The following is a 17,290-nucleotide window of genomic DNA, read 5'->3' on the forward strand; positions in this document are numbered from 1 at the left end:
CCTAAGCAAGGAGCAACTAGGGGAAAAACAACCTTATTTTATACTTTAAGGAAACTGTATGGAGTAGAATTTTAACTTTTTAAATTTTTTAATAGATTTAAAACAAACCTATAGAATTCGCTGGAGCAAAAAAGTGTGACAACAAGCACTATATGTATTGTCTTGAACAGTTTTTTTATTTGTAAATTTGTATTTGTTTTATTTCAAAACATGTAAATATATAACGTTCACGCGAAGCAGGGCCTTCTTTGTCTGCTCTCGTAACGCCGTTTCTGATTGGCTGACGCGAAGACGGACGGGGGCGCGCACGAGAGACCTTCCAGGGATATAAACTTGTAGACCGGCTCGCGTTATCATTTGAGGTCAAGTCTACACAGGGCGTCCCTGACAGAGCATCACCAGAAAAATCCGAAAGACCGACGCTTCAGAAGCAGAGAGAGAATCAGACACTTAACGCTGTTCAACCAGAGAGAGAAATACGCAGATTTAGACAAGCGCAACGGTTAATCCATCATGAACAGGCAGATGAACGGTTTCCATAACTCCCTGATTGATGAAGACTGCTTTTTGTTCACGTCTGAGTCTGTTGGTGAAGGACACCCTGGTATGTATCTTATTTATATTATGTTATAAATACGATTTTATCGTCACAAGATCGCGCAGAAGGTAAACGATCGGAAACAAAACCCAATCGGCTAGCACGTGCTAATAGCGGCTGATAAATATTTCACACCTCTATACACATAACATTAGCAATTATAACACTTTATTATGCTCAAATTATGTCAAGGGCGGGTATTTGTTGAATGTACGCGGACTTTAGTAAAGTGGGATGTGTTTGTCTGCTCGGCCACGCGCGCGGAGTCACCGGATTTAAGGCCCAAAGCTAATCTCGCGAATGTAGGCCATGAATGCTTCAAGGGTATAATCATAGTTTTATTTTCGTGTTTATATAGCGTAACTAATAAATAGTATTTATATTCCCTATATACGGACTCCTGATAATTCGGCCTATTTTCAATTTTTATTTGAAGGCGGCCTCGCGGAACTGTGTTCATACACGTGTTGCCAAGTCCGTGGTTTTCCCGTGGAATTAAGCTACTTTAACACTGGTTCCGTGGGTTGTTTTCATGTCTGTGGGTTGATGCGACCCAAATAACTTGATGTTTAGCCCCTGGAATGCGGGGGAACCCCTCAAAACGGGATTTTGATAGTTTTGAGAAGCCATAGCACGGGTTTGGTTGTGGCAAACCTGGCAACCCTGGTTCATGTGCACTGCGGACTCGCAGCGTGTTGTTGTTCTGCCGGTTTGCCCGCTTGCGTATTTCACACGTCAAGACGAGCCTCTAAGGTATTCCAGCCCAAGAGTTATAAATAATCGTTCACGTTATTTGTTCCCTTCATAATCCTCATTCACTGGCCTATTAAAAAAGTATCAATGCCCGCGCGTGTCTGTACAAGTGCGTCGCCGCGTGTCCGTAAAAGCGTAAATGTTTATTGTCCGAGTATTTCGTTCTCTCTATAAGCCGTTTTTTTCCCTTTTATATATTTTTTGTTCGTCCATGTGCATTGACACCCCTGCACGTGGTGTAGCTAAACTTTCATTCTCGCTCAAGTGGCCGCAACTATTGCATCAGCGCATGTTTTAGGCCCGAAATATACAATACTTGAAAGCAAACGCCTATAAGCATAGCTTTCCAGAGGTTTAGGGGCGTACACCGTACGCTTGATTTAAGAGCAGTCTGCTTATTTATTACTGGTGGTGTATATACATGCGTGCCTCACGCACGTCTTTGACCACTGCTATGCCGCGCGCCATTATTACTGCGTTAAATGCAGTAACGTTAGGTCAAATGAGTTTGCAGCATCCGTAAAACCTGGTGCTAACACTATCCACGTGACATACTAGATCTGCTCAGATTCACAAGTGTGCACGGATATATTATAATTCAGTAATTATACGACCTTATAAGCGGAGTTGTCAGATTAGGGAAATTAAGAAAACTGAAGAACTGTGACAGGCAGGTTAGTGCTTTAGAGACCGAAAACAACATTGGGGTTAAGTTGTAGTTAATGAAAACCAGTATTCAATAGCTTGTCTATAGTTATTTCATCACGGGTCAAAGAGCACATTGGTCATTGCAGACATGGCGTGATGTGGTTGGTATTTGCAGAAATATGTTTGCTTCACACACTTACATCACCTATGGACCAGAAGTTAGTTATGTATCGATTCAGTATGTACTCTTAAGTATGTAATTTCAGGTGTCAAGCATAGTTTTCTTTCCTGAGCCTATGGTGCATTCATGTCATGTCAGATTTAGAGTAGAAGTAGACTGCACTTTTTCTGCAGCCTTTATTCTGGTAGTATTTTTCCCTTATGGATTTTCAAAGTCTTCATTTAAGAGTTATAAACCATAAAACCAACCAGATACTACTTGAATCACAACATGACACTTTGATTTAAAGCAATGTAAAACCTATTACAATTCTATTTTATTACAATATATTGCATACACACTTTAATATTTAAAGGAGTCATGACCCACAATTTTCACTTTTCCACTAGAATCAATATATGTTATGATTGCCTAACGATTATACACTGGCCGGGAAGCCGATATTTAAAAGTGAAGCGTTTGTTTACCTCAGGGTTTGTAAAATAGCCCACGTGCACGCGCACTCAAATACGAGATTTTGATTTCTTCCCCGTCTTGACGTCAAGACAGGGCAGGATATACCATATATGGACACCGCAGCAGGAAGCTCGCCCTTCCCCTCTCCCCCTCATATTCAGTCGAGAAAGACGCTGGAGTAGTGCACACGTGAGTTGCTCTGTGGTTGACTGCCAGAATCAACATGTAAATGTGTTTTCTCTACCAAGAACGGACCTAGCTATCAGAGACCAGTGTATTAAATTCATTTTTAATAACGCGGTTCCTTCAACCCTTCCCACTGGCTTATCGTTACGTGTTTGTGCTAAACATTGTACGCCGAAATCCTTCACAAATTTGGGGCAATATCAGGCGAAGTTGGCATCGAAGCTCGGGAAAAGCGCCATTCCAACAAAATTCCCTGCAATTGAAACGGTAAGACTGTGTTTTTATTGCTCTACTGTGTGTAACAAACAGCATAACTGCTAATGCAGCTATTGCGTCTGTCAATAGACAAATAAACGAAAGACTGGAGGTGAAGTAATTATTTATGTTCCCTGTAAACGGACTGCAAAAACGGACTTTTGACTGCATTATAATGATTTCTTAATTCAGAATATGATCAAGATTTCGTAGGTTGATGTGTCGGGGAATTTGCCAGTTAATAGTAACATTTAAAGCCCCTTAAATGAACGAAATGACTCGAAAAAAGATTTGTTCATTTTGATGAATGCGTTTGAACAAGAGAGTCTGGTGTTGCCAGATTGGGTGTTTTTTCCGCTACATATTAAGGCCGGTTTTAGGTGTGTTTTTGCCTAGAAGGCTTTATAGAAATCTGGCATCCTACTGAACGAAGTTAAACTGAGAGAGCGTGGCGTTCACAGACACCAGAATGAATGACTTCACAGTAACGTTCATCAGGCAGTAATGCGGTACGTTCAGTTCATGTTCGCCCAAAATATGAATGAGCTCATGAACTAAACTGACTTATTTACAGTGCTTCATGGGAGTGGGTGGGTGCTAAAGTGCTCTTTTGGCGCTGGCTATGATTCTCTGATTAGTGGAGGTTTCTTTGCAGAATCATGGGTAATGCAGTTTTTCACAAGGAATTCAACTGTTAAACTCTTAGTTGATATTGCATGGGCTGATTGCTTAAAAACAAATGCCATTAACAACCTTGTAGCTTACAGTAGGTCAGTCTATGAATTGACTTTAGAATTAACTTTCATGTGGAAAAAGAAAATAATATAAGTTTTACTAACAGAACCAAATGTCGGGCTACATTATGACATGGAAAAAATAAATAAAAATGAAAGCACCGTTATTGCAAAATGGACTTTTGATTGGGACTCAGGGGTGCACTTTTTCCGTGAGATCACATGCTTGTAATGAGTTGGCCAAGCATTTGTGTACTCGTGTAATGTTTGTTTGTGGACCGGTCCTTTGTATCAAGTTTTTTTTCATACAAGTATAGTTAATCAAGTACACGCACGCACAAATACAAATGTCATGTATTAAAAAAATCACACAAAATAATACTTTTCACTGTTCAAACCCATGCTCCTGTTTCCCTTGCCACAATAAACCAAGCCGCTTCTCTTATGTGATTTTTGTGATCTTTTAAAGTTGTTGTATAAAACAGGGTAATGCGACATTGATAAAATGAGCAATTCCTCCATTTCTGCACCGAGAGGTTTCTTTGTGACGTGTTGATCTTCTATTGGTCTCACGCATTCACGTGACACGAATTTGCAGCATACTTGAACTTCGCTACGCAGCGAAATATCTTCGCATGGGCTTGTGTTTCCAGTCTGAAGCATTCGCATGTGTATGGATGAAAGTCAATGGAACGAAAAGTCATGTGTGACCATGGCTTTAGCAGCCCTGTTGCAGCTTAGTTTGTCTTGCCTCTGGCCTAAATATAGTTTGTCACTCCAGGGGCTGCAGTGGACTGGCAGCATGGGCCTCAGTTAGGGAGGACATACTGCAGTGAGCTAATTTACTTCACCTGTTTTATGGAGGCAACTGAGGCACTAGCAACGTCCATGTGTCATTGGGAAACACTCTTGGCTCACACAAGGGTTGTAAGCCAATCATGTAATGGCACGGTTGTTACTGAAGTGCTTTCCGAGTTTTGCAAAATGCCAGTTACATTTGCTGGAGCTATAAAGCAAGGTTATTGTAGTTGTCCAAAGCCATCAAAGACAGTTTTGTGACTTGAAATAAAATGTTAACCAAAATAAAGTAAAATATACAAAATCCTAAGCTCATTTTAACCAGTTGCCAAATAAACATTTCTTACATTTTAGTTTAACCCCAATGTACTAAAATGATGATAAACTAATAAAAAAAGTCAAAAACAAAGTGTAAAATATAAATATTAGAATAAAGGCTTATTATAAAATAATATTTATAATAAAAAAATATATCTCAGTGATATTAAGCTAGTATAAAGTGGCTGGAAATTCCTGTGGCTTGTAATTTTTTATTTTGTGTATACGAACACATGAGCAATGATGTTATAAAAACAAAAATGCATGTGTGTATTGTATTAAATGTTCACATTCCATATATTATTTGTTACAAATGTAACTTGCTTGTATGAATGTATTGTAAAGATGTAATGACTTGACTATGATTCTATAAAAATGTGTAAAAAATTCCAACATAGATTTTATGTGCTATTCAAACCCTTGTCATAGGGAAATTGCAAGCCTGGTATTTTAATGTTTGAGGTATGCACATTCAAAATCCAGTTATAGCCATCCCTGGAGGCAGTGTTGGCAGTTGTTACTTTGAGAGTCTTGTTTAACCAGAATTCTCTGCCCTAATTCGCTGATTAAATGATTCTCTGTTCCAGATAAGATTTGTGACCAGATCAGTGACGCTGTGTTGGACGCCCACCTCAAACAAGACCCTGATGCCAAAGTAGCATGTGGTGAGTGTCAAATTATGCTTTCTTGCGCACTTTTCTCCGTGGTTGCAACCTGAATCTCTTTACTGTGTGTGCTCTAACCCCTGTCAATCTGTCCTGGCAGAGACTGTTGCCAAGACTGGAATGATCTTACTGGCCGGTGAGATCACCTCTCATGCTGCCGTGGACTATCAGAAGGTTGTCAGGGACACCATCAAGCACATTGGATACGATGACTCCTCCAAAGGTATAACGGCACTGAATATCAGGGGAAAGAGTGCTGCTATTCTTATTGCCATAATACTTTCAAAACTTATGACACTGCACAAAGTGTACTGGTTTGTGATTTTGAATTAATTGCCAGTTGGATTTAGGGTTGAATTAATCAGCCTTTTATTGTACTTGTAGGGTTTGATTATAAGACCTGCAATGTGCTTGTGGCTCTTGAGCAGCAGTCACCTGATATTGCTCAAGGGGTTCACCTTGATCGAAATGAGGAGGATGTTGGAGCTGGAGACCAGGTAAGAGCTAGATAACGACTTTGTTTGTTTGTTCATATGCCAAGATGTGAATTGGTCTGATTGACTAAGTACTTTGCTTCCCTAGGGCTTGATGTTCGGTTATGCCACTGATGAGACCGAGGAGTGTATGCCTCTCACTATTGTCCTGGCCCACAAGCTGAATGCTAAAATGGCTGAACTACGCCGTGACGGCACCCTGCCTTGGCTGCGACCTGATTCAAAGACCCAGGTGAGATGAGACCAAAAAATGTTGGATCAGTCAAAAGTTTGGGCTCAGTAAGAGAAACTTTTTTTTTAAACAAGTTAATGGTTTTATTCAGCAAGCATGCATTAAAATCAGGCGGCAAGGAAGTCGACCAGAAGTTGAAGTCGGCCGCGAGCTGCCATCTTGTAGCAGAACTTCACTTGCGTTAGCATTCCCATTGACTCCCATTCATTTTGGCGTCACTTTGACAGCTAATAACTTTACATCTGAGGCGTTTAAAGACTCCGTTTGTCCATTATTTATTTCTAAAGATACACGACAATGTATAAAGGGCTCCATTACCTTCTATGTTACATTATGGCCCTGTAGTTTTTGTAAAAAATAGGCTAACGATTGCATCATAAACACTCGACTCTGTCGCATTACCGTACAGACAGGAGGAGAAGCTCGCAGGCAATTAACTTAATATGGCGTACTGGCGTTACATTTTAAAATACTTTACAAAATAATTAATCAGAATACTTACTCCTGCTCACTCACGCCAAAGAACTCCCCGCTCAAGCTCGCCGTCACTGCAAGATTAACGATGGCAGTTTGCACGCACAGCTACTAGAAGATTTACATCTGTCAGACAGGTTGCTGAAGAAAACGGAAGTGCTAAAAAACGCTAAAAATGGGCTTCACTTGTCTCAATTGAGTTCCAATGGGGTCGCTGTGTCCATTTCTTTTACTGTCTATGATTAAAATTGATAGAAAGCCAGAGTGAAGACAATGTTTCAAAATATTTTAATTTCAAACAGGCTGTGAACTAGGGTTGTGCCGATAGACGATAGTATCGTGTATCGACGATAGTTAGAGATATCGGCATAAGCAGATTTCTCTGTCGATAATCAAGACGATATTAGGCTCATTTTCATATTAATGTATTAGATTATAATAATAATAACTATTTTATTGGGATGCTTATTAAAATAAAACTGCCCAGCTATTTCATTTCAGCATTGCATTTCACACACACACACACACACACACACACACACAGCGCGTGCGAGTGCAGGAGGATTAGAGCCTGTAGTCACTGAAACTGTCCGCCTTGACTCTGATAACTCGTTAAATCCATGAAATGAAAGCGATAGAAAACGAGGAGTTGGTGTCCCACACATTTAATGGCTGCTACACGACAACAAGCTCTTCTCATACATGACAGATTAACTCCTTTTTTTTTTTTTGGCGTTACAAATAAAGACAAAATATTAACAAGGCGGCAGAGCGAACTTATCCATAGTGGTTCTCACGTAGACCTTCTATTAGACTTATCACTTATAACCCTCACTATGTGGTGATGACGTAGAAGGACTACGTGAGAACCACTATGGATAAGTTTGCTCTGCAGCCTTATTATTTTCATGCACACCGCACTATAATGTGATGCATACAAAATACAGAGTTTTGGCCGTTACTAAGTCACCATCCGCAAACAGACGTACATCGTCTGCAGATATAAGGTGTTTCATTGCACTTTAACAAGTAATCTGAACGGCCTATATATGTGCACTATTTTAAACGAGCCCTCACTGAGTTTAATGCCACAGTTATGTTAGAATGCATCTCATTCTTGTTTCTGTTGTGGTACGTCAGACTCGTCATGAGGCGCGCGGTCCGGAGCACTGTATGACTGATGCATCAGTTCAATTCAACTTTACTCCAAATATATGAACTTACCCATTTTAAATACTTTAATATTGGGCATAAACGAACAAGTTAAATATAATGTTAAACGGTTGGGCTTTAAATGAAAATTTAATATTGATTTTCACCGTTGACTGATTATGCAGAACATTTAGACTGATAACTTCCGCACACCGATGCGGCAAATTGTCACAGGACGCACAATATGACAGTTGTGTCCGACTATATATATGAACGTAGCGGTTTTAAATACAGTATTTTTATATTTAACATTAGTTTATCAGTATGTTTTAAAGTATATTTTTTCAATAATTGGTGATTCCATAGGCTCTCTCACGCACCTGCACGGTTTAAAACACAAGAACGAGGAGTCTCTCTCTTGCTCCACCCATGCACGATAAGATCGTGTATCGTCGATCTCACGGGCTGACGATATGACGATTTGAAAAATGACCATATCGCCCAACACTACTGTGAACATTCTAAAAATGAATTTCCACAAAAAGATTGATAAATGAGAAGTTTGAACAGGAAATTAAACCTATTAGAATGATTTTGGAAAGGGTCATGTGACACTGAAGACTAGATTAATGATTCTGAAAATTCCACTTTGATCACAGAAATTGCGTATTAAAATGTTTTATTATAAAACGATTTATAAATTGCAATATTTCTTAATATTACTAGTTAAACTGTTTTTATGATCAAATAAATGCAGCCTTGGTGAGGATCAGAGTCATCTTTCAAAAACCTTTAAATCTCAATTATTCCAAACCTTTGATGGTAGTTTATTACTACTGTAGGACTGAGATTGTGTGCCTGCATCTTGTAGAGATTGTAACCGTTTATCTCAACTTCTGTTACTTCTTTCTCTAGGTGACTGTGCAGTACAGACAGGACCGCGGGGCCATGATTCCTGTGCGTGTGCACACCATTGTAGTGTCTGTTCAGCATGATGAAGTAGTGTGTCTGGATGAGATGCGTGATGCTCTGAAGGAGAAGGTGGTGAAAGCTGTGGTGCCCAGCGTCTACCTGGATGATGACACCATCTATCACCTGCAGCCCAGCGGACGCTTTGTCATTGGAGGCCCACAGGTTTAAACCATTACACTTTCAGTGCAGTGTTTCTTGGAGGTCCTATGGACGTGGAAAAGTGGGGAATATATAGATCAGGGATCCTTAATTCTGGCCCACAAGATCCACTTTCCTGCAGAGTTTAGCTCTTATCCTAATCAAACACACCTGAGCATGCTAATGGTGTCTTCGGGATCATTTGAAAATCACAGGTAGGGGAGTTTGATCAGGGTTGGAGCTAAACTCCGCAGCCTATTGGGCCTCCAGGACAAGATTTGAGGAACCCTGGTATAGATTCTTAGTCCTTCTAAATTAAATTTGTTTTTTCATCTGAATATCTGATTTGTGATTATAGTGAAAGTAATAGGTGTGGGAAGTATATATTATAGGCTTGTGTTGTTTTATTTTTTGTTGTGGTTGTTCAAACAGTAAGATTAATTCCTCATGCCGTTTTTACAGGGAGATGCTGGTTTGACTGGCCGTAAGATCATTGTGGACACTTATGGAGGCTGGGGTGCTCACGGAGGCGGTGCTTTCTCTGGGAAGGATTACACTAAAGTTGACCGTTCGGCTGCATATGCGGCCCGCTGGGTGGCTAAGTCTCTGGTGAAGGCTGATCTGTGCAAGCGTGTTCTGGTCCAGGTGAATATATAGTAGTCTTTTGCCATGTATTAGTGTAATAGGGAAGGAATAAGTAAAGTCTAACCCATTTACCGGTTTCCTCAGTTGTCTTATGCTATTGGAGTGGCCCACCCCTTGTCAATCTCCATCTTCCACTATGGAACCTCCCAGAGGAGCGAGAAGGAGCTGCTGGAGATTGTGAAGAAGAACTTTGACCTCCGCCCCGGTGTCATCGTCAGGTAAAGTGTGCTCCTCAGTGGCGGCCCGACCGCCACCTCTCGGTTTGATGGTTGCCAAGTCATCTTTGATATTTGCTCCCGTGTTTCCTGAGTTTAGTCTTTAGGACCATTAACATTAGAGAGGCTCATTGAGTTTGACTGAACGTCATCCTTTGTGCATGGCAGTTGTCTTACTCTGTCTCCTGTACAATTCCAGAGAGCTGGACCTGAAGAAGCCCATCTACCAGCGCACCGCCGCCTATGGCCACTTTGGCCGTGAGTCCTTCCCCTGGGAAGTTCCCAAAAAGCTTAAATACTAAATCTGTAACCCCCCCTCCTTTCTTTGGGCAGTAGGTGTACATTACAGAGAAACCTACTCAACCCGTCGGAGGGGGGAGGTGTACCAAAACCCCTCACTCCTAACCTCACACCCGTTCCCAAAGGTAATTCCTCTCCAATGGCGTTCTCCCGCATACAACTCTACCTTCAACCCTGTGCTTTGCTGTACTGTTTTTGAAATATCTGTGGATGGTGACTGTGTGGTTTTTTTTTTTTTTTTATGCTCCCTCTTCTCCACCCATCTCTCTTTGGCCCTTCCTTCCTTCCTTCCTTACCTGCTTGCTTGAAAGATCAAGTGACGGCACAAATGGGGGTCAAAGGTTGTCCTGTGATGCTATGCATCGCTGGCTGAAGCACTAACCCCTCAACTTTTTGTTTTACCAACTAAGAACTAATGCTTACCATTATCCAGGTCCACCACTTTATGCGTACCATCGCGAATGGGATCAAAACCTCTCGTGAAATGTCGAAAACCTGTCTTTAGTTGGATTCAACAAGAATGTGTTTAATTGACAGTGCAGGTATCGGATTGAGAAATTTTAAGAGACTTTTTACACATGCGTACTGTCGCCATGGTTTCATCCCGGTCACTGCAGGCCATGTTGATTTTATTTCTGACGTGTTACAGAGAAGTCAGAAGCTGCTACCAACTGTTGAGGTTCTGCAGGACCGGCGAGGCCACAGTTCCCCTTCGGTCTCGATGGTGATTTCGGAGTAAACCTCCTGGTAGCTGTTATTTGATGTTCTACTAGACCATGGCGGAGGCAAAGCACTCCCTCTCTGTGTGCGGTGACAGCTGGCGTAGCTACAGAGAAGCCCTGCTTCATCACCCATGCAGAGGGGCCTCCTCCGCCTCTTGAATCGCTCCATACTTGAAAACTCAACCTAACATTTGCTCGGTGATCCTCTTGAGCCTCGGCATCGTTACAGAAAAGCCTGGGATCTCAAGGTGTGACTGCCTTGTATTCATTTTTAACATTATTATTATTTTTTTTTTTACATGAAAGGAATAGTTTTTAAATGAATATTTGTTTTCATTTGCTTGAACATCGTAGTTGTGGTGTATGTCCTGTGTGGCGGCTCTGTGGTCTTCCCTTGGTGTCCTACAGAAAGCTTTGGGCTCTTGCCACAGGCTGGCGCTGGTAAATGTGACCATTTGTTACTTTTTTTTTTTTTTTATATAATTTTTTTTTTTTACGAGAGTGAAGACTGGTAGATGAGACTGTCCATACGCACTCACGCACACGTTTTACGTTCAGGACTCCCGGCACTCCCGCAGACAGAAGCGAGTCTGGTCGGTGTTGTACAGAGAAACCGACTTTGTTTACATGTTCTCTCTCTCTGTTGGGTGTGTTTGGATTGCAGTCTTTTTATACAGTGCTCATCTTCTGTTTTTCGTACAAATATATTGTTTTTATTCCAGAGATTGGTGCATCAGAGTGGTTACTGAAAGAGTAGAAGTGCCTTTTTCTATAGTTTCTTTTCCTTTGTCACTCCTCTCCCTCTTCTCGACTTCCCCATTCACCTGCTCTCCTTCCCCCTGAGTTTCCTCTCGTGATACATGTGAATCCACAGCGAACTCCTGAATTCCCTTCCTTTCAATGCTCCATGATGGTTCTGTCATTGAAATTAATAAACATTCTGACCCTTAAGACTCGTTTTATGGTATTTCACATTCCTGCCAGGTTCTTTCCCACCCTTAAACATTTACTGCCCATTCCATGATTGAGGTGCAAAATAGGGCCTTCATTGTATGGTATGCATTGTTTTAAAGCTGATACAATAACTTTACACTTGTAACCCATACACCCTAATATTTAGTTTTGTTTAACCGTTTTGTTTGGAACATGAATGATTTTCTGTACAACTACACTACATTTCAAATGCTTTGGGTTTGTAGTTTATTTGAGATTTATTTTATATTTAGATAAAAAAAAAAATACAGTAATATATTAATTAACTTGAAGGCGAATTTTCAGCATCATTCAGTCTTCAGTGTCAGGATACTTTTGAAATCATTTGAATGATTTGATGCTCAAATGGCTGCTAAACTTTATTTTACTTATATAAACTTTCACTTTTGATCAATTTAATGCCTTCTAGCTAACAATCAAATCTTGCCCTGGAGGTCCAATGCACTGCAGAGTTTAGCTCTTACCCTGATCAAAGTCACCTGCCTGTGATTTTCAAATGATCCCTAAGATATTGATTGGCATTGATTAGCATGCTCAGGTGTGTTTGATTGGGGTTAGAGCTAAACTCTGCAGGAGAGTCCAGATTTGAGGATCCCTGGTCTAAAGTTACTTGGCTTCAAAATAGCATGTTATAATTTTAAAGCAGGGATCCTCAAATCTGGACTCTCCTGCAGAGTTTAGCTCTAACCCTAATCAAACACACCTGAGCATGCTAATGGTGTCTTCAGGATCATTAGAAAATCACAGGTAGGTGAGTTGAAGCAGGGTTTTTTTTTTTTTGCAAGATATGTTGTCATATGGTGATACCTTGATTGAACTTCTGAGTGCCATATTTTGTGATCCCTATATGAGTGGATTGAGCAGCATGGCCTCATTCTATACTGGAGGGAAATAATAAAACTCTAAAAACAAACCTTTCAAGAAAATTATAACTTTAGCCAGACATAAGGTAAGTTTGAAAAGTTTCTGTTCCAATGAAAAACCACAAAGCCAATATCATTCTGCCCCATTGATTAAATACCAAGAAATCACTCAAATGAGCAAACTCATTGTACTCTTAAGAGATCTGATGGGGAGAAATGTAAACTTCCTGTGACAATTTCTTTGGACAGAAAATCCACAAGTCATTTTCAAAGGTCTGCATTGGTTGGTGATCCCATCATTCCAGTCTCACTGTGGACAGAAAGGTTCAGGTGAGGTATCCATGATTTGACCTATCTTTTATTAAGGATAAAATACCATAGGTTGGAAAACAATAAAGGGTGGGCCTTTATACACCCTACACTATTCACAATTAAAAGCAGTTTATTAATAAAAGTGTTTAGTGAATGTGTAACAGTTATGAAATAATAGAAGTTGTCAACATGCTGACAATGTCTAAAAATGTATTATTGTGTCTTTTCAATAAGGGTTAGGAAATATTAAATCTAAATATAGTCAACCATTTTTTTTTTGTAGCAACATTTAACTATAGGTCTTCACGGTGTCAAGTGTCATGAACTAATATTCCATACAATAATTTACCATAGTAAAAGTTTTAGTTAAAACATATTGATGTAGTTATTTTGATGAGATTGGTGTCTAACACCAAGTTTAGGACCAATAACTACTAACTGATATTTTATCTGAAATCTGGTTGACAAAAAAATATTTGCATAATCTAGGGAGTATAGTGAACATCCTCTTAATAACAACAAAAATGTTTAAAAATGTGCATGATACTGATCAAATGTTTAGTGCAAAGTAATTCTTCATTAGATAATATTGTGAATGAACTTTGAATCAGCCTCTCTGAAAGCTTGTGCAAGCCACTGAAAAGACTGATATGAGAAATATGAGATCAATGATGTTACTTGAGCAACAGTAATCCTTCTTGTTAAAATAACAGCTGCCCCAGAAAACATGATTTTATATGTGTCTGTTCTATTTTATCTTGTTTGCTGAAGATATTATCCAAGCATATGACTTTGTGACCCTCATTTTTGACTTGGAAAAGCAAATATAACCATGACAATCCAGGAAAGAAGGAAAAGTACTGTGGCTTTGATCCAGAAGCTCCATCAGCCTTTCATGAAATACACTGTTAATGCACTGATTCTAAAATATTGTTAAAACTCACTCAAATGGTGGAATCATCCCTCATCTTTGATTATATTATTGGAAAAAACACAACAGTGTAAAATCTTGATCAAAAAATGTAAAAATAAGACAATACACAGTGGGTTGTTACCTTTATGTTAATGTTGACCCCCAAGCTTAACTTAAATTGTATATAAGTTGAACCCAACATTCATGAATTATGATTATGAAAAATGCTCTCTGTGTTGACAAGGTTTGTAAAACTGGGTGTAATGACAGTTAATGGACAGTAAGATATCTAACGGTTCAGAATCTAGCTCAGTCAAAAAGGCAAACTACATGAAACAGATTTATCAGAAGGAAACTGCAGTGTGTGTAAAAATTGACAGAGGGCATGGAAGGAATGGCAGTATATAAGAATTTAAAAAATAAAATAAAAACGTGTGCACTAAGTTCATCTGAACTAGATATGTCACCTTAAAAAAACCTGACATACTCATCTCTTGTTTGTTTATCTTGTGTGTAAAGTTTTATTTAGTATAGGCTAATTCCTAAGAGCCTAATTAGGTTGAAGTGACAAAAGTGCATAATAACATCTGTGTTTAGCAGTTGCATTGGTGTTAAAGTGATGTAAAGCAAATTAAACAAGTCCAGAACTTTAGTTAATGATTTCATCTTCTCAATGGACTTCAAGAGAAACCGGCGTTACCAAGTTTAAAATGATAAAAATATTTTTATTACCCTTAATAGCTCATTACTTGACAAACTATTAAGATGAAGCATTTTTCTTTTCTTTCTTTTGGCCGTGTTGTCTTTGTTTGAATTTCACATCTCTTTGTATCTTGGCATTGTTGCAAAATGTCTTAACAGAATGAGGCTTAAACAACAATGTATGAATGAAAATGTACAATTTAAGATGAGGGTACAGATGCCTTTTCTCAGTAAGGCCAGGATTCAATTAGGCTATAGGCTAATGACCAAAACAAAAGAAATATTAACTACTAATAAGGGGAAACCTGTGGAAAGAAAGATCAATTGAAACAAAACAAAAACACATAGATCACAATGGGAAAAATAGCAAAGAGATTAAACAAATAAATACAAATCTCCAAACGAAGCATTATGCAATGGGTTATGATGACTTTATGAGCTGATACAGTGTCAAATGTTTCATTCTTTATTACAGAAGATGGGTAAGCACAGTACAAATATATATTTATTAATAAACAGTTACCCAAGTGTGCTCACAACAAAACGCTGCACTGAATGTGATTAATCAACATGACGTGATGAACCAGATCTCTAATCCTAGCACACATTCCAAGAAATGTTCAGATGTCACTGGGTTGCTGAAGGTTCACAGCAGTGGTTATTAACCAAATATGAATCTAAAAAGACTGAAACCTGACTGCCTAGATGCATTTCAAAGATGGTCTTCGAGTGACATGACTTGTCTTAAAGGGACTTTAGTAAAATGCAATGCTCGATATGGCTGTTACATCTAAGGAAGCCCCGCCATCTGAGTAAAGGAGACGCTAATCCGTAAAATAATCAAGAGGGTCTGGCTGCAGACTTGCACTTGTAATATTATTGCTCAGACTTGCACTCTCAGACACTTGCACTTCCGCTAGTGACATCACTTGCGGTCTTAATTTTTTATTTTATTGAATTTTTTTAAACTTTTTGTTTGAATTTCCAAACATTTAATAACAGTAGCCATGTGGCGAAGACAAGAAGGCGAAACTCAATAGAACGCTCCATAGCAACAGTTGCCCCCATGACGTGACGGCGCGGCCGCCATTATGGACTGAGAACTGAAGGAAAACGCCGAGAAATAATGGGAGTCAATGGCACTGAAAAACTTAACAGAACAAAAACTTAACAGAACTTAATTTTTTTCTGGCCGTCATATCTAAATATGAAAACAATTTAAAATACATTAATGAGGATGAACGACGTTAAATGACAGAAAATATACGTCTATGTGTTGGTTTTGCATGGCCAAATTACCCTTAGGAAAATAGTATTTTGGGACAAAATATTACTATGGAAGTACTATAAGACTACTATAGAAATACTATAGCGGCTCCAGGATATTATAGAGTAGAACATAACATACTTCTGTGATGTTCTGTAATACCTCTATAATATTTTAAAGCTGCTATAGTATTTCTATAGTAGCCTTATCGTACTTCTGTAGTATGTCCCAGATTACTATAGGCCTAGTATTCCTATAAGATTACTATAATATTTTGATTCCTATATAATAGAAGATTCCTATAGCACTTTTTTGTAAGGGTATGTCCCCCACCGAATCGGCTTCATTAGCCTACCAATTACGGTTTGCAAAGATACAATTATAAAATTATTGCAAACCTTTAATCTATCAATATTTATGCTATATTATGCATTTTCCTTGTTATATGAATAACAGAAATTCATGAAATAATATATATAGGCAGACACACATTAATAAGATTTATTCAAATGTTAATTTTGACATTAGTGAGCATCACCATATATATGATTTGGAAAAATAAATAAATAAATACAATTATAAATGAGCATTTCTAAAGACAGTTCACCTTTAACAAGAATATCACAAAAATATTAACAACTTGTTTTTCAACATCTTCAGTGAAAGTGCACACAGTGAACGTTTCAATGGCAAGAACAAAAACAATCTGTGAATGTCCCATTACAGGCGGAAAGGTACAAAAAAAAAAAAAGATGTGCAATCTAGCAAGTGCACACATGAACTATAAACAGTACTAAAATGGAAGTGGTGCCATAAGATCTCATTAATTAATCAGACACCACCATCTATTGTGTGTGCATTTGTGTATGAGAAGTTTGTTTGTATTTTTTTTCTTTTTGTGAGAGAAGAGGCATTTTTTGGGAAGTCGTGGCCTAATGGTTAGAGAGTCGGACTCCCAATCGAAAGGTTGTGAGTTCGAGTCCCGGGCCGGCAGGAATTGTGGGTGGGGGGAGTGCATGTACAGTTCTCTCTCCACCTTCAATACCATGACTTAGGTGCCCTTGAGCAAGGTTGGGCGCCGCAGCATAAAAATGGCTGCCCACTGCTCCGGGTGTGTGCTCACAGTGTGTGTGTGTGTTCACTGCTCTGTGTGTGTGCATTTCGGATGGGTTAAATGCAGAGCACAAATTCTGAGTATGGGTCACCATACTTGGCTGAATGTCACTTCACTTTCACTTTTTTCACTTTTTTTCTACAAGAGGAAAACGCTTAACGAAAGACTTTGTGCATTGCGTTCATATTCT

The 17,290-nt window shown here is 39.1% G+C and overlaps 1 protein-coding gene across 2 annotated transcripts; it reads left to right on the forward strand.

Annotated features, from left to right (window-relative positions):
• Positions 1–297: 297 nt before the first annotated feature.
• Positions 298–11,887, forward strand: LOC132132928 (S-adenosylmethionine synthase). Of its 2 annotated transcripts, XM_059545497.1 has the most exons (9): positions 299–604; positions 5,515–5,592; positions 5,693–5,815; positions 5,977–6,089; positions 6,175–6,318; positions 8,860–9,078; positions 9,517–9,699; positions 9,784–9,917; positions 10,114–11,887. In XM_059545497.1, the coding sequence occupies exons 1-9, from the start codon at positions 514–516 to the stop codon at positions 10,214–10,216; spliced, it is 1,188 nt and encodes a 395-aa protein (XP_059401480.1). In that variant the 5' UTR covers positions 299–513; the 3' UTR covers positions 10,217–11,887. The 2 variants fall into 2 exon arrangements, with proteins under 2 accessions (XP_059401481.1, XP_059401480.1); XM_059545498.1 differs by lacking the exon at positions 10,114–11,887 and having other exon boundaries at positions 298–604; positions 9,784–9,921.
• The last annotated feature ends 5,403 nt before the right edge of the window (positions 11,888–17,290 follow it).

Source organism: Carassius carassius, chromosome 49 (assembly GCF_963082965.1).
Source record: "Carassius carassius chromosome 49, fCarCar2.1, whole genome shotgun sequence".
Lineage (NCBI taxonomy): Eukaryota > Metazoa > Chordata > Actinopteri > Cypriniformes > Cyprinidae > Carassius > Carassius carassius.